Genomic DNA, 18,247 nt, shown 5'->3' with positions numbered 1-18,247 from the left:
GAGAGAGGAGGAAGCAGGCTCCCTGCGGAGCAGAGAGCCTGACACGGGGCTGGATCCCAGGACCCTGGGATCATGACCTGAGCCGAAAGCAGAGGCTTTAACCCACTGAGCCACCCAGGCGCCCCACTCTCTGTAAGTTTTATGCAGCTGCTTTACTATTACAATTTTTGCAAATAAGGAAACTCAGGCTTAGGGACTAAATAAGATGCTTAAGGGCAGAAATCAATTAAGTGGCAAAGCTAGAATTGAAAACCAGGTCTGATTTCAAAGGTCATGCTCTTCTTGACAAATGGTAGCTACATTTGTGAGAATAGTTTAATGGAGTTGTGGAATTATACCTTGTGCACCTGAAACTAATGTAACATTGTGTTGTCAACTGTACTTCAATTTAAAAAAGAAAAAAAAAAGACATGCTCTTTTTGTGCTTCAGTATTTACCATGAGTGATTAAAAACCTACCCTATCATAACTTTTAGTCATATTACGATCTAGCTCAAACGTGAAGCCTTCCCCACCTCCTCCAAGAAGAACCAATTTTGCCCTCATCTAATGCTCCGGAACATTTTAGGAATACCCTGATTATACCTTATTATGTAATATATAACATCCAAAGAGAACCTTGAAAGTCAGAAATAGTATTTTAGTCACCCTCTTTGACATTACAGTACCTATCACTGTGGCTGCCACATAGAAGAAATTCACTATTAAAAAGAGACAGGGGGGCGCCTGGGTGGCTCAGTCAGTTAAGCCACTGCATTCGACTCAGGTCATGATCCCAGGATCCTGGGATCAAGTCCCGCATCAGGTTCCTTGCTCAGCGGGGAACCTGCTTCTCTCTCTGCCTCTGCCTGCCACTCTGCGTGCCTGTGCTCTCTCTTTGACAAATAAATAAATAAAATCTTAAAAAAAGAGAGAAAGAAAAGAAGAGAGAGACAGGCTCTATGCTTCTAAGTCTTAGAGACAAAAAATGCACATAGAAAAGGCCTTGTAAAACACACACACACACACACACACAGAGAGAAGCGTTATAAAAGAACACTAAAGTACACTGGAGTTTAAGAGAAAAGAACCAATGATACAAAGTACAAGAGAAGACACCTGGCCAGCTTCCAGATTTTCAGAAACACAAATACACTCACACAAACACAATCAGCCTAAAAGGCTGAAAACCTCTACACAGGCTGAAACCAAGCTTCTAAGACCTTTAACCTATGCGGCATTTAAAAACTTGAATGGGTTACCAGCATTTACCAATTCTTTCACATAAAAACAGGATTTCTTGATTTTCCTGGAAAATGGAAGATGACGAAAACTGGATGCTCCTTCTCCCAGGGAACTGCCTGGATACGAGTTCCACCTGCTACTTCCGGATAAAATCATCGCTCCCTTACTATGCTAGTACCTCCCGTTTCCTTATGTCCCGCCTGCACACGCAACCACTGGAGGCAGTTGAGTTCATGACCCCTCCTCCAGACACATCACTCACGGCCCCGCTACACACCGCGTATTCTCCAGCACCCACGTCTACGCCTGCAAAGGCCTCTGCGCACCGCCCCCGCCAAGCACTCCTACTACTCTAAGCATTGATTCGACTTCAACAGCTTTCTGCGACCACCTTGTCAACTGGGTCGCCGCAGCACTCTGGCCACACCGCTATTAAAACCCTAATCACACCGTATGTACAAGTTTCTCTCCTTCGCTAGGGCGGGAGTTCCTTGGAGCCCGCAGCCACGACTAACTGATTACCGCGTCCCCAAGTCCAAATCCGTGGCCTTGCCTCTAACGGAGGCGTTCAGTAAACTACCTAAACGGTTTCAGAGGTAGGGCTGAAGCAGAAGCGCAGCCGAGTGCACCCAAGTGGATTCCGGCCGAGATGAGAGCGCCCCGCACCCCCTCGAGCAAGTGCCACCAGGCGAAGTCCCGTCAACACGGTTCCGTCGCGGAAGCGCCAGTCCCAACTCTCGCGAGATTCGATCTGAGCCCCAGCCCCCAAGTCCTCTTGGTGCTCGCCAGATTCGCGGGGCCACGCTTCTCTCCGGAAGTAGCCCCTCCGACGCTGTGCCCCGGAAGCGGAAGTGTGACTCTAGTCTGTCAGAGAGTGTTAACTCGGTGGTCCAGAAATCCAGGGAAGTCGTTGTCGTTTAATTTTTGCAGGCTCTCGAGCGCTTCCCCCCTGGCGGGTGGGAGTGCAGAGAGGAAAGTGCGAGATGAGCACCATGTTCGCGGACACGCTGCTCATCGTTTTCATTTCCGTGTGCACGGCTCTTCTCGCCGAGGGTGAGAGCGGCTGCTCCTCTGACGTTTGATCAGCCCCCGCGGGAAGGATCCTGGGCCTGGGGACCCTCGCGCCACTGAGGGAGTGGTCGCGAGCCTTGCTTGCTTGGGGTTGAGACGGGGGGGGGGGCGCCCGGGAGCAGGAGCGGGTGGGGCACCGTGGAATTCGGTTTGGGGTCGATTTCGCTTGCGTATTTGTGGAGACACCTTCCTATCAGGTCTCCGTTATTTTGGTTGAAGAGTCAGTTGTCTTTAACATTTGAAAAAAAGTTAACTGCTGGTGAATATAAAGCAAAAAGTTGAAATTCCTCCTTACCCAGCCATCACCACCAGTAAGTTTGCTGTGACCCTTACAGACGTTTTTCTATTAGCATGCTGCTTTTGATGTTTCAGGTATAACCTGGGTCCTGGTTTACAGGACGGACAAGTACAAGAGACTGAAAGCGGAGGTGGAAAAACAGAGTAAAAAACGTGAGTATGGCAACATTCTTCAGATACAGTTTCAACACATCAGGTTCATTGAATGCATGTTTACAGTAAATGTTTCAGACCCACTGATGCAAAACCTTTATGGGACTACAGAGTTGAATCCGATTTGAATTGGACATGTAGAGTGATATGCAGCGTTGGATATTTTTATGCAAAATGCATAATACACACGACAGTGGATCAAGGGACACGAGAAGTACTAGTTATGCTGTGGTGGTTCTAAAGAAGAGATCCCATTCGGTTGTGAGGGGCCATGGAAGTGTTTGTGATGCAGATGGGCTGGTGGTCCTTGGATAGTTAGAATGTGGGTAGAGAATGAGCTGGGGGTAGGAATTCCAGGTGAAGAAAATAGGATATGTGCAAAAATACGGAAATCGTAGTGAGAAGATGTGTTTGGAGAGCCACAGGTCATTTTGGTTAGTATCCAGGTGAGCGGTGTCTTCAGGGATGAGGCAAATTTCTGTGTGAGGCGGCTGAAGGAGAGTTGGAATAAAAGGTTAAGAACAGGTACAGTTTGTGGCTTCGAGTGAAGCAGGAACTCCACAGGACACAGCTGTGGTTCTAAAGAAGAGATCACAGAGGGGGCTGCTGGAGGTTTAACGTGAATCGTTCTTTCTAGGCTCGATGTGGCTTTCAGTGTTCTTTTCTGCGTTATAAAGATTAAATATTACTTTTGTATCTTAAATTCCTCTGACTTTCTCTATTTTGTGACATGTCTTTATGTCTTTGTAAGGGTTCAGAGTTTTCTTGCTTACCGTATCTCACTTGATCCACATAGCGACCGTTTGCGATTAGTTGTATAAATAGGAGCACCCACTGATGCAAAAACTTTGTAGGAATACAGAGATGAATCCGATTGGAATTGACGGTTATGTAGAGTGATATGCAGCGTTGGATATTTTTATGCAAAATGCATAATACACAGGGCAGTGGGTCAAGGGACACGAGAAGTACTAGTTATGCTGTGGTCGTTCTAAAGAAGAGATCCCATTCAGTTGTGAGGGGCCATGGAAGCCCCATGTGTGGATAATTCACCTCAACATATTAAAATCCAAGCTCATTATCTTCACCTTCACAAACATGATCCTCCTCCAGTATTTCTCTACCTGACGAATCGTACCTCCATGCTTCTGATAGTGTGAGCCGGAAACCTTAATACGCTTTCTCACTTGGCTTTCAGGACACCGCACTCTCTTGGTTTTACTCTTACCTTGCAGGTCTTTTTTTTTTTTAAAGAGAAAGTGGGGGGTTTGGAAAGGCAGAGGGAGAACGAGAAAGAATCTTAAGCAGGCTCTATGCCCAGCATAAGGCCCGTGGTGGGTCTTGATCCCTCCACTCTGACCTGAGCCGAAATCAAGAGTCAGACCCTTAACTGACTGAGCCACCCAGACGCTTCTTGCCCATCATTCTTTTGCTGTTTCCTTGTTGGTTCCTCTTCTCAACCTCTTGTTGGGCACCCCAAATTTGTTTTTATCCCCCTATGCTCACTCTCTTAGTGAATTCAGTCATGTGCTCTATTTGGCGGTGGCTCCCAAATTTATATCCCTAGCACTCTCTCCTTAATGCAAGATCCGTATATCCTTGTAATAACATTGTATAGTGAGCGATGGTAGCTACACTTGTAAGCGTAGCATAATGTGTAGAGAAGTTGAATCACTATGTTGTACACCTGAAATTAACATTGTATGTCAACTATGCTCAAATAAAGATTCATGTATCAATTTGTCAGTTATACTGTAATGTTGAATATATATTTCAAACCCAGCATGCCCAAATTGGATACTTTATCCTCACTTAAGACTGCTTCATTTGGGGGTGCCTGGGTGGCTCAGTGGATTAAGTCTCTGCCTTCGGCTCAGGTCCTGGTCTCAGGTTCCTGGGATTGAGCCCCGCGTCGGGCTCTTTGCTCAGCAGGGAGCCTGCTTCCTCCTCTCTCTCTTCCTACTTGTGATCTCTCATTCTGTCAAATAAATAAATAAAATCTTTAAAAAAAAAAAAAAGACGGCTTCATTTGTACTTCTCAGGATCTTGGTCAATGGTAAGTCTATCTCTCTACTTGCTCAGGTCATAACCCTTGTGCCGTTATCTTTAAGTCTTCTGTCACACCCCGCATCTAATACTTTTGGGCTGCCTTCAGACATATCCAGAGTCTGACCGTTTTCCATCATTTCCTTTGATAATTACGTCCATCCTTTGCATGAATTATTGCAGCAACCTCCAATAAGTGTTCCTGTTTCCCTGTAGTCTGCTCCCAAGATAACAGCCAGAATAATTCTTTTTTTTTTTTTTAAAGTAGGTTCCACATCCAGTGTGGAATCCAGTGCAGGACTTGAACTCAGGACCCTGAGATCAAGACCTGAGCTGATATCCAGAGTCAGATACTCCAATAACTGAGCCACCCAGGCGCCCAGAATAATCCTTTTTAGAGCCTGTTAGATCATGTCCCATCCCCGCTCATAACCCTGTGATGGTGTCGCAGTTGTACTCAAGAACAGCCAAAGTCCTTACAGCGGCCTGTGGAGCCCCCCCATTACTGCTCTGATGCTCTTCCCCTCTTGCACACTCGGCTTCAGCCACAGACCTTGCAGTTCCTCACTGTGCCTCAGCCACACTCCAATGCTCAGAGTCTTCTACTGGCTGTTCCCCTCTGCCTGGAATGTTCTCTATGATATCTGCTTAGTTAACCCTCATGCCTTCTTCAGATCTTTGTTCAAAGTTTACTTCTGTGAGTCTTAACTTGGCCACCCTTTTGAAAACTGCAGCCTGCTCATCTCCACCGCTGCTGCTCCTGGTCTCCTGGACCCTGCTCTATTCCCCTCCCTCACACCCCATGGCTTTTGTCACTTTCTTATATATTACAGGATCTATTTGTGTATTGTGTCACTGTTTATTGTTTATCTCCCCCCGCTAGGAGAGCGTTTTTGTTGTTGTTCTGATATAGCATTTGCACCTAGAACAGTGACTGGCACACAGTAAAAGTTTAATAAATACTTGGTGATTTGAATACTTTCTTCCCTCACCCTGTGTGTGCAGTCCACCATCAAGCCCTGTTACTGTTCTCTGGGGAGGTTTGTGATCTCTCCACATCCCTCCAGCTCTGCCGCACCGCCTAGTCTAAACTGTCATGTTTCCTGTGATCTACTGCGATCGCCTCCTCATTGGTCTCCCTGCAGCCACTCAGATTTCTTCTTTATAGTGCATCCCAAGTAATTTTTCAGGACACGGATCTTACCATGTTACTTGCCCTTCTCAAAATACTGTGTCTTTCCCCATTGCTTTTAGGAGAAAGGTGGGGCTTGCAAGGTCCAGTGTGGTTGGGCGCGTCTTCTCTTGCCCTGCAACTACATCCTGTATCCCATCATCCCCTGCTCTCTATTCTGTAGCTGCTCGGGCCCTTTTCCCATCCTCTGGGCTAGTCTTCCTTATTCCTGCCATGGGTCCAGGCCTTACCTGCTCTTCCCTCTAACTGGAATAACTTTCCTTTCTCTTTTGGTCTAGCAAACTCCTGCTCATTCTTTAGCTCTCAGAAGCTTATTTAGTCTTTCAGAAGGGTCACATCTTCTACTCTGGGCCCTGCTTTATCCATAGATGGCTCCTTAGAGCAGAGTGATCTAGCCCCAGCCCCGTCCTCTAGAAGACCAGGTTAATGTTCGCAGTACCATCTTATGTTTCTGTTCTCTAGCCTTCTTGTTTTTTATGCATTTATGGGTAAGTGCTAAGTAGTTATGTTGTGGTCCTTCTGGGGAGAGAAAGAAATATTTTTTGTTTCTTTGGCTAATAGTGATGATAAAGAGTAAAATGTTCAGTGTTTTCTGTCCATTTTGTTTTTTATTTTTATTTATTTTATTTTACTTATTTATTTGTCAGAGAGGGAGAGAGCACAAGCAGGGAGAGTGGCAAACAGAGGGAGAAGCAGGCTGCCTGCCGTGCAATGAGCCCTGACACGGGGACTTAATCCCAGAACTCTGGGATCGTCACTTGAGCCAAAGCCAGACGCTTAACTGACTGAGCCACCCAAGCATCTCTGTCCATTTTGTTTTTTAAAATGTTATTTGGGGGTGCCTGGATGGCTCAGTGGGTTAAGCCTCTGCCTTTGGCTCAGGTCGTGGTCTTGGGGTCCTGGGATCAAGCTCAACGGGGAGCCTGCTTCTCTCTCTCTCTCTCTGCCTGTCTTTCTGTCTACTTATGATCTCTCTCTCTGCTGAATAAATAAATAAAATCTTTTAAAAAAATAAAATGTTATTTTGGTAACATTGGTAACATCTTGTAGAATTTGACTTAATTTCCTTTTATGATCTCATTCTAGCAGGTTCACTCTAAATCTCTTTTTCCCCCATAGGTATATGTCATACTTTATCTTCTCATTTACATAAAAGAGACATGTACTTAGACACGAGTGCATATATTGAAACCACAAACACACACACACACACACTTATTTTAGTCAGCACTTTACTGTTTCACTTGTAATATTGGAGTCAAATCGAATTTTACATCTCTTTGTTAAAGTAGTAATACCAATTTTAGAATTCAAGTAGCATAATTAATGTACCAAGGGAAAAAGTCTTACCTGCCAATTCTCTTTAATGCAACTTTTAGAAATAATACATGTACTGTACTGTTGGCTAGTAAAGGAAGTATGCTAAAATACTATACGGAACAAAGAAAGTAAATAAACTAAGTAAAGGTAATTTTTGACATTCCTATTCTTGGTCCATTTATAGGTAGACTATGACAGGTATATAGGTCAAAGATAGTAAATATATATATTAATTATTACTCTTTAAAAGGTTAATTTTACTCTATCATCATATTAATTGAAATGCATACAAAGAAGTTCGTCTTAGCTTTTTCCGTCTAAGTAAACTCTGTGCCTAGCGTGGGGCTCAAACTCAAAATCCCGAGATTGAGAGTCGCATGCTCTGCTGACTGAGCCAGTCAGGTGCCCCGGTTTTAGCTTTTTGACTTTCTTGATCTCCCTTCCCTAATGCATATGCCTGTCTTGCCAGTTTTGAGTATTGGGATTGTTACTCAATTATTTGCCCTCACTAGATACTCTTTAGAAGTCAGGGATCATGTTTATCTTTTCATCTGCTTAGAACAGTGCTGATTAGTTAGGAACCAATAACTGAATAAATGAATTCCTACCTTTTTTTTTTTTTTTTTTTTTTTAATATTTTATTTATTTATTTGAGAGAGAGAGAGAGGTCACAAGTAGGCAGAGAGGCAGGCAGAGAGAGAGGGAGAAACAGGCTCCCCACTGAGCAGAGAGCCCGATGCGGGGCTCGATCCCAGGACCCTGAGATCATGACCTGAGCCGAAGGCAGAGACTTAAACCACTGAGCCACCCAGGTGCCCCGAATTCCTACCTTTTATAGTGAATCTGAGACTGGTACTATAATTAGCCATAGTTATCTGAAAGAACAGAATTTGAAAACCGTACTTAGACTCAACCTACGGCAGGTATCCTCAGCTGGTGGTCTGAAAGCCATTTTAGTTCTTATTATGTTCCATTAGTTATTATTTTTGTGGCCTTATGCAGTCCTTTATGAGTGTTTGATTGATAATGCTTCCAGTATTGTTGTCTTGGTCTTAGATTGTTGTGTCTCCCTTCTCCTGTCAGCAGGTGTGGGAGCAGATCAGTTAACTTGCTCATAACCATAATCAAAGGCAGTGTGTAGCTTTCTTGTGAGCTTCTTTCGTTGGTTCAATTGTGATAAAGCGGCCTTCATTTCCTTAGTATAATACATAATTAATTTTTACTGTGTTACTCTATTGTTTACAGTGGAAAAGAAGAAGGAAACAATAACAGAGTCAGCTGGTCGACAACAAAAAAAGAAAATAGGTAAGATTCTTGGTATACACAAAATTTAGAAAAAATAAGTTTTAGGAAATTTGGAAAATTAAAAATTGGAAAAATAAATTCTTAGGTGATGAAAATATAATAAAGTTATTAACAGTGGTAACTCATGTGTTTGTATAGTTTTGTGGTTTACAGAGAGCACTTGTATACATTATTGAACTTGATTTTCTCTTGTCCATTTTGAGGGTTCAAGCAGTTGCTACTGTTTTCTCTTAGCTTTTGAAATTTTAGTTTTAGTAAAATAATGCTGACAGTTGTGGCTTTTGAATTTGGCTGAGGGTTCTTGGCATAGTTTCTAAAAGTTTTTTTGGTTTTTTTTTCTTCATATCTGCGTTGATTATTTCCAGTTAAGTCTGAGTTACTTGCGTTGTTGCCATGGCTTCCTTACTGAGAATTGACTGGTGATGGAAGTCCTCCAGGGGGTAGGAAATTTACTGCTGAGTAATTTTTTTCTGGTCTGAAAAAGTAATGACGTGTTTTTGTTTTTTCAGTGTAATTTAGAGCTTAATTACAGAATGTAATTCTGTTCCAAAAAGACAATTTATAAATGATTAGATATGATTTATATTTATACTTTGTGATGCTTCCTGACTCTGAAATTAGGAAAAAAATGTGAAACTGTCTGTTTTGTTCAGAAACTATGTCTCTGCATAGGTCACTGCCATTATATCCTAGGAAAGAATTCTACCAGACTGGACTATGCCACTGTCCTATTCTGAATAAAACTTTTGAATTTAGTGTTTCCCATGTTTTCTAAATGGCCTACTCATTTACTTCTGTGGCAGGATGCTACTGTATGTGTACTCCGTCAGTTGCTCTGGTGGGTCGTAGAGAAACAAGGTAGAAACAATTCTCTTAGGAAGTCTGTCTAGAGAGGGGAAGACAGACCAGTGCAGTAAGGTAAGGTTGTTTGTAGAGATATATTCTGAGTTTTAAAAAAGTAAAGAGAAAAGATATCTAAACAAAACTAGGGGATTAGGTTTTCTTGAAGAGATAATGTTTTTGTTGAGTCTTGAAGCTGTAATGTGAATAACTTAAATAAAAATACAAATAAATAAAATAGTGGTCAAAATTTATTGAGCACTTATCATATGCAACACACTGAGGTAGACACTTTATATGTTTTTGAATTCTCTTAACAGTCAATTGTATGTAGTAGTAAAGAGTGTTACTTCATTTTATAGATGAGAAGCATGAAGCTTGAGTTAAGTCATTTTCTCTCGGTCAGTCATTCAGTGGTAGATGAAGTTAGTGGTAGAGAAGGGGTTTGGCCCTGGTCATTTGTAACTTTAACATCCAGTTTTAAGCCTTTTACATCCTAGGGAGAAGGATAGGCATCTCTAAACTCTAGAGGGATCAAATAGCAAGGTATATTCCAGGAGCTATAAATAGTTTAGTGTAACAGACGAAAGAAGGAATGTATAAAGTATAGACAAACGAGGCTAGAGAAGTAAGTATAGCCTGTTGTTCCTAAAGAGCTTTATAAATTAAACTAAGGTCATGAGTTTAACTTGTATCCAGAAGACTTTCCATCTTTCCATATCCATTAAAGGATTTAAGCAGAGGTTGACATCAGATTTTAAGGAAGACAACTCTGGCAGTAGTTTGGCGATAAATGGGAGTGGGGATCGTTCTGGAGGCAGGAGGTCATGAGGCTTTTTAAGTAACTCAGGTGCAAAAATGGCAGGAACCTGGACTTAGGTAGAGGCAGTGGTAATGGAATAGAGGTATGGCTTCCACCGACCAGAGGAGTAGGGTTAACAGGACTTGATGACTGTTTCAATGCGGCATGTGGAGAGAGGGATGAATCTACAAAGAAGTCCATGTTTCTGATTCGGAAATGCTGGAGGAGTAGCAAATTGGGATGGGGAAGAAAAGAGGATGATTTCAGGTTTGAACATGTTGAATTTGAAACGCCTGTGTGACAGTAGGGTGGAAATAGTTGGTACACAGTTGGATATGTGGTTTCGGAGCTAGCCCAGGGGTAAAGGCTATAAACTGATTTTAGAATCATACACTTTTAAGTAGTAATTGAGTTCACACACAGAGGAGACCATATAAAGTAAGAAAAGGAAAGGGCTGAGGATAGAGAGAGTCTTGAGGAAACAGAGGGAGCAGAAGTGGAACCCTGCAGAAGTATTGCCAGAGAAGTTGGAAAGGGTTTGCCGTCGTAGCTGAGGGGAGAGCTTCAGGGGACAGAGAGGATCTAAGGTGTTAAATGCTTAAGAGGCAATAGAAATGACAGTTATTGTTAGTGATGTAGCAAGGATGATTTCAGTGGTGTGATGGACAGAAGCCAGTTGTCTAGAGGAGGAGAGAATGCATGGTGAGGAAGTGAAGACATTGCCTGACATTTGTCAGAGATAGGTGTGAAAGCAGACATCGAAGATACTTGTATCTGTCACCTTCTCCAAAACCAAGGGAATATAAACCCATTTTTTAATTATTTGAAACCGACTAAAACTACTTTGTATATGGTAGGTATTTAGTAACAATTTGACTTGAAGACTCTTCAAGAACCTTAATAGTGGTGTTGTGAAGCGTAATCCTGTGTGGCTGTATTATTAAGCCGTATACACAATGTCTACCTTGGTAACACTTAACGGTTATTGTTTCTCTGTGGACTTAGCTTCAGAAAAACAATGTCACCTCAGTTTGCTCTGAGCTTTTAGGCTCTTTGTGCTTTTTCTATCTGTTCGGGCTGTCAGCTTCATCATAAAGGGCTACCCTTCGCCCTGACCCCCAAAAAAGGACTCCTTTCCCTAGAAGAGGATTTTTGGTATGCTGTATCTTCATATCAGGTTTTATTATGTTGCTGAATCATTCATGAAATAATATTGAGCACATACCATAATATTGAGCAACTAAGTACATGCCAGTTACTGAGGTTACAGAGATGAAGAAGGCATAGGATTGATTCCTTGCTCTCCAGGAACCTGCCATCTAGTTGGGTTGATGGGTAAATAAACAGATCATTATAAGAGAATGTACAAACTCAGTATAATGATAAAGAGATGCATGGAATATTCTGGAAGTATAAAGAAGGGACTGCTAATCTAGTGTTCAGTAAAGCAGTCATTAGGTATATTTGGCTTTTTAAATTAATTAAAGTTAAATGAAGTAAAAATTTTTTAGTTCCTCAGTCACAATGACCATATTTTATTTGCTCAGGAGCCACATGTAATTAGTGACTACTTCATTGCCAGCACAGATAGAGAATATCTTCATAATTATAGAAAACTCTATGGGGCACCTGGGTGGCTCAGTCAGTTAAGCATCTGCCTTTGGCTCTGGTTGTGATCCCAGGGTCCTGGAATTGAGCCCCACATCAGGCTTCCTGCTCAGTGGGGAGCCTGCTTCTCCCTCTCCCTCTGCCGCTCACCCTGCTTGTGTTCTTTCTCTCTCTCAAATAAATAAAATCTAAAAAAAGAAAAGAAAATTCTATAGAACATTATTGACTAAGGAGTCAAGATTTTTAAAAGGAGGTGACAGAGAGCTGAGACTTAAAAGTTGAGTACTAGCTAACCAGGAAGGGCTTGGCTAGGGACAGAATAAAACATTCTAGGTAGAAATCCCAGTTGGTCGAGACTGAGGAGTTTCTTGGGATTTGTGGTTTTTGGAGCTAAAACTGGAACAATCTTGGGAAAATTGGGACCGTTAGTCACCCAAGTAGAAAGGACTTCGTAAACAAAGGCACTGGACCTAGAGAAAAGTTTCACATCGAGAGCAGCTTACGTTTGTTTGGTGTTGCAGGAGTCTCTGCAGTACAGTTCCTGTGAGGGATTGGCAGTGCGGCTGCAAGGTTGGACACCAGCCTTGCCGGTGATACCGGAACATGCGCTGGTAGGCAGGGACGGCCATGCCAGAGTTTTGAGTGTCATAACTTTAGTCGTTCTACATCTTAGGTAGATCTGACGGGCAGCTTTGTGGAAGATGAATTGAGGGAGCAAGTTTGGAGGCAGTGAGATGTTTGGAGACTTGAAGCAATATAGGTAGAGTGGTTAGAAATCCTAAGGACATGGTAATGAGGAGGGGGAGGGTTTCATAAGTATTTATGAGGTATGTGGGGTGCCTGGGGGGCTCAGTTAAGTGTTCAACTCTTGGTTTTGGCTCAGGTCATGTTCTTTGATCTAGGATCTTGGATTAGGTCCCATATCAGGCTCCTGCTCCACAGGGAGTCTGCTTGAAATCGCCCCCCCCCCCCGCCCCCAGCATGCACACTCCTTTCTCTCTCTCTCTCTCTCTCTCTCTCTCTTTCTCAAATAAATACATCTTCAAAAAATACTTACGAGATATAATTAATAGGATGTGGTGTTTGGATGAGAAAGGAGGGAGTCAGGGATATGCCAAGGCCTCTAGCGTAGGTGATCTTCTATACCTTTTTATTTTGTAGTGATAGTCCCTTCCCTCTCTAGTTTTATGCCTGTTCACCTTCTCATCATCTTATACCCCAGCCTTCAACCCCCAATTTAAAAACATCTCCTTACATTGTAAGTGGACTGTCCAGATAGCAAAGGAGCTCCTCCCGACCAAGATAGACCTTAGCTCCATTCATTTTTCTTCGTTTTGTTCCGTATATCTCCAGCATCCAGTCTCTCCTGCCCATATCCTTCTCTTCCCTGGAGAACAGACTGGACAGGAGCCGTTCAGGGCAAGGGATCATGTCTTCATCCCGCTCTGTGCTGTTCGGAAGCTGCAGTCCACTCTGCAAGCCAACCCTCCTGTAGGCCTCTTTGTTCCTCCTTTCCTGTACCTGCCCAAATTTACTTGCCCTCACACCAGTTTATTCTAATGGTATATATTTTTGTTTTAGAGGATATTATATTTTTATTTTGTAATCTTCCTATGAGGGTGGGGATTTTTGTGTTTTTTGTTCATTTGTGAATCCCCAGTGCTCAGAAAAGTGCCTGGAATGTGGCAGATAGTCAGTGTTTGTTGAATTAAGTAATCCTGGTGATGGTGATACATGATCAAAGAGAGCAATAGCAGAGGGTACATAGAGATTACTGGCTTGGGAGTTGGGAAACTTGGAGTCTAGTCCTGGCTTCACCACAGTATGCTCATAGGTTCTCTACCAAGTCACTTCCCCTTCGCGGGACCTCACTTTCTTTCTGGAAACAATGAAATCCCTGCGTTGATGGAATTCAGCAAATAATGGCATTGATGTACAGTTGAGACTTTGTTAAGCAGTTTGGGTTGTGTGTATATAACAACTTTCTTAAAATACATGTGAAATTTTCTAGCTTTCTAATTGATTTAACTAAAAAATTATGCTTATTTTTAGAGTAATTAGTCTGTAATGTGAAAGAACCTGAATTTTAAATTTGTCTTGATTGGCTTTCACTTTTAGACTCTGCTCTCTTGAAGTAACTGAAAGAGGGGGAAAAACATGAGAGATAAATAACTCGTATTTGAAGCCAAATTACAATCATTATGTTTACACTTTCCATCAGTATAGTATAAAAGTGTATCTTAATGTATAGTTAAGACACTTAATACCAGAGGTAATTTTTAATTAATCTTTAAAGATTTTTATTTATTTAAATCGAAATATTTTGGTGCTCTGTTGCATTTGAATTTTCTGCTAATATAAAGTATACCATACCACAGGTATTTAGCTGATGTTATTCCTTAGTGATCCTGAGACAAAAGTGCTTTTATAGTCACCAGTCAGTGACAGTTTAACATCTGCCTTGCGCTCAGCATTGTGTATATTAATCAGTTTGTTAATTCTTTTCAGAGAGGCAGGAAGAGAAACTGAAAAATAACAACAGAGACCTGTCCATGGTAAGAGTCTGAAGTGTAATATTGTGGTAAACCACAACAAGTTTATAGCCTAAGACTCTGATTTGCATTATATACACTGTACTTACCTTTTCAGAAATTCACCCACTAATGTCGTGGGTGTTCTGGGCCAGGTGGAAGTGAAAATATGCTCCTGGGCTTAAACTTCATATCAGTAATAAGAGAAGCCCTTTCGGGCTGTCTCGGGGGTCATAATTGGTCCCTTTCACACAGTTTTTGCTTAGCTTAGCCCTTATGTTTTGAATGAAGTAGTCTGTTTTCTTTTACTCTCGTGTCATTGCCGAATCTTTGGTTTTCAGGTGACCTGTTCATGCCAGCCTCTAAGCTGGAGCATCATAGATGGCCTTTATTGTTGCCTTTGTTCTTCAAGAGGCCTTTTGTTCTGCATGTCAGGCATACCGTAAAGTGTAAAGAGAAATGATTTTATTACCCGTTAGTCATCATTTATAAAGAGTAGAGTTTGTTCAAGAGTTTTGCTAAGGCATGGGTAGGCTAATTATATGGCTTGACTAATTTTTCTATTTAATTTCTGTATGTTTATCACAGGACATCTGAACTGTCCAACAGTTGTCTTTGCTTTCTAAGAGACCTTCGCTATATTAGCTTCTGTTTCTTGCAATTCTTATTGAGTAAGGCTGTAATTTAGAAGTGCATCTTTTTGAAAATAGCTTTTCTGTTGACATACTTATTAAATGTTTATAAGACCAAATTTGGAAACTATAGAAAGAAGAGAGTAAAGATTGCTGATAAACCTGTCATCCAGGAGCCCAAGTTAGCTCAGTCAGAAGAGCATGAGACTCTCTCTTGATCTTAGGGTCATGAGTTCAAGCCCCACATAGGGTGTAGAAATTACTTAAAAATAAAATCGTATAAAAAATTAATAATAGGGGCACCTGAGTGGCTCTGGGTTAAAGCCTCTGCCTTTGGCTCAGGTCATGATCTCAGGGTCCTGGGATCGAGCCCCACATCGGGCTCTCTGCTCAGCAGGGAGCCTGCTTCCTCCTCTCTCTCTGCCTGCTTCTCTGCCTACTTGTGATCTCTGTCTGTCAAATAAATAAATAAAATCTTAAAAAAAAATTAATAATAAAAAAATAAAAGCTTTACTAAAAAACACCTGTCACCCAGAGATAATGATTGTTACTCTTACATCGCTATGATCTTTTATTTATTTATTTATACTTTTACAACATCTGTATTTAAGAAGTTAGCTACAAGTAACAGAATACCTAATTAACAATGATGTAAACAGATGAAGATTTTTTTTTTTTACTTGTTCAAGAAGGCCAGGGTTTGGTAGTCCTGGGCTGGTCAGTAATGTTATTAAGGACTTAGGTTGGCCATTCTTAGATTATGGTTGTTTGGTTATTTGATGGTACTTTATCCTTTATCTTCAGGCATTATGTTCTTCATTCCAGGCAAGAAGAATGGGCAAAAGGCCTAAAGGGATACTGGCCAACTTTGTCCCTTTAAAGTCCTGTTCAGTACTGGTACCAGAACTGGGTCACATGGCCACTCCAATACTATTCATCAGAAGGGGACAAGGAGAAGGGCTTGGAGGTGGAGGGTGGGTTAGCCAATAAGCAGCTTATTGCTATGGAGTGCCTTTTAAACGTGACGTGAAACCAGAATTTTGGGGTGTGCCTTAGTAGTGGTTTTCTTTAGTGTGAAATGAGAATGTGTTGGTCTCTTCACAGGTCCGGATGAAATCCATGTTTGCGATTGGCTTCTGTTTTACTGCCCTAATGGGAATGTTCAATTCCATGTGAGTATCCTTTCATAATATGGTTTTATCTAACTGTGTTCTATATGTGTGTGTATTTATAAGCAATTAACTTTTTTAAAAAATATTTTATTTATTTGTGGGGGCACTATAGAGAGAGAGCAAGCAGGGAACAGAAGGAGCGGGAGAAACAGGCTTTCCCGCTCAGCAGGGAGACTTGATCCCAGGACCCTGGGATCTTGACCTGAGTCGAAGGCAGATGCTTAAGCGACTGAACCACCCAGCCATCCAGCAATTAACTTTTTGGTAATGTTTTATTTTGATACTTCAAATTTATAGAAAGGTTACAAAAATAATATATTCATTATCCGTATTCACAATTGTAAATATTTTGCTCCATTTTCTGTCTCTTCCAGATCATCTATGTACTCATTCATACATACATTATATATGTATTATTCAAGATTATGTTATAGGGTTCATGCCCCTTTATCCCTAACTACTAAATTATTTATTTATTTATTTATTTTAAGATTTTATTTATTTATTTGACAGACAGAGATTACAAGTAGGCAAGTAGGCGGAGAGGCAGGCAGAGAGAGGGGAAGGGAAGCAGGCTCCCTGCTGAGCAGAGAGCCCGATGCGGGGCTCGATCCCAGGACCCTGAGATCATGACCTGAGCCGAAGGCAGAGGCTTTAACCCACTGAGCCACCCAGGCGCCCTTACTAAATTTTTTTTAAAAGATTTTATTTATTAATTTGACAGAGAGCATAAGCAGAGAGATTGGCAGAGGGAGAGTGGCAGAGGGAGAGGGGAAACAGACTCCGTGCTGAGCAGGGAGCCCAAAGCAGGGCTCAGTCCCAGGGTTCTGGGATCATGATGTGAACTGAAGGCAAATGCTTAACCGACAGCCAGTCAGGAGCCCCCATAAATACTAAAGTGTATATTTCCTGAGAACGTGGACATTTTCGTAGATAACTTCAATCCAGTTACCAAAATCAAGGGTCTTGCACCAACAAATAAAGACTTCGGCCCAGATGGAAACGTCTTCTGCTGACTTTAGGTCATAGTTTATTTTAGCCTGGGAGAGCTCAGAGTCTTGTAATAAGACAGGCTAATATCAGCAATAAATACTCAGAGTGTTTATCTCAGTATTAACCTATTAACAGTGTTTGGAAAAAATAATTCACAACTGTGTGCATCCTGTTGACAGGGTAGTACTGTAAATCTAATTTTCAAAGACTATCTCTTTAATGAGAGTGTTGACATAAGGCTTAAGTCGGGAGAAGTCTTGACTTGTAAACTAAGTTGTGAAACATGGAAATAAATCATTTTGGCTTATGTTCGTTATTTTTTTTTTTAAGATTTTATTTATTTATTTGACAGAGAGATCACAAGTAGTCAGAGAGGCAGGCAGAGAGAGAGAGAGAGGGAAGCAGGCTCCCTGCTGAGCAGAGAGCCCGATGCGGGACTCGATCCCAGGACCCCGAGATCATGACCTGAGCCGAAGGCAGCGGCTTAACCCACTGAGCCACCCAGGCGCCCCCTTATGTTTGTTATTTACAGTAGGAGGAATTTGTTAGATTACCTTTTTAGAAGAATTTTCTAGTTCTTTCATTCTTTTCTGTGGTTAAAACTAGAACTTGGTATACGGTTTTGATTTGAATCCATAGTGGTTCAGTTACTAAATGAAGCTAATATATTTGATTATAATCATAGAATCACGTAACTACAAAGTATTATAATGTATTTCTTATGTTTCTTTCTTCTTTGAGTCAGTAATCATTTTCATTTGCCTGCCTTTGATTTTTCTCTCTCCAATTTTCAAGTTTCTGTGAGTGTACTACATGAATATTTATAGGTTTTAACTATTTTTAATATTTATTCGGGTCAAAAAGCTGCACGCTGTTTTTTTGTGCCTGACACTGTGGATGATAAAAGAAAATTGTGCAGTTTGAGCCCTCACGCTGCTGCTTCCCTTCAAGTAAAATAGACATCTCTATAAGATACATTGATTTACTAGTTAAAAAGTTACTGTTCTTTTTTATGTGGGGGTCATTGTAACTTGTTGAAGATCCATTATAGAGAGAAATTTT

The 18,247-nt window shown here is 41.5% G+C and overlaps 1 protein-coding gene across 1 annotated transcript in view; it reads left to right on the top strand.

Moving 5' to 3' along the window:
* The first annotated feature begins 2,040 nt into the window (after positions 1–2,040).
* The window catches only part of TMCO1 (transmembrane and coiled-coil domains 1), a 41,056-nt gene continuing 24,849 nt past the window's right edge, over positions 2,041–18,247 (top strand). Inside the window, exons 1-5 of the mRNA XM_045982814.1 lie at positions 2,041–2,276; positions 2,667–2,744; positions 8,548–8,607; positions 14,366–14,412; positions 16,125–16,192. Of these exons, the coding sequence (XP_045838770.1) occupies positions 2,207–2,276; positions 2,667–2,744; positions 8,548–8,607; positions 14,366–14,412; positions 16,125–16,192 (323 nt within the window). The 5' untranslated portion in view covers positions 2,041–2,206. The remainder of the gene's footprint in view (positions 2,277–2,666; positions 2,745–8,547; positions 8,608–14,365; positions 14,413–16,124; positions 16,193–18,247) is intronic.

This window comes from Meles meles, chromosome 17 (assembly GCF_922984935.1).
Source record: "Meles meles chromosome 17, mMelMel3.1 paternal haplotype, whole genome shotgun sequence".
Lineage (NCBI taxonomy): Eukaryota > Metazoa > Chordata > Mammalia > Carnivora > Mustelidae > Meles > Meles meles.
The sequence above is the reverse complement of the archived record's forward strand: the minus strand, read 5'-3'. Positions and strand labels throughout refer to the sequence as shown.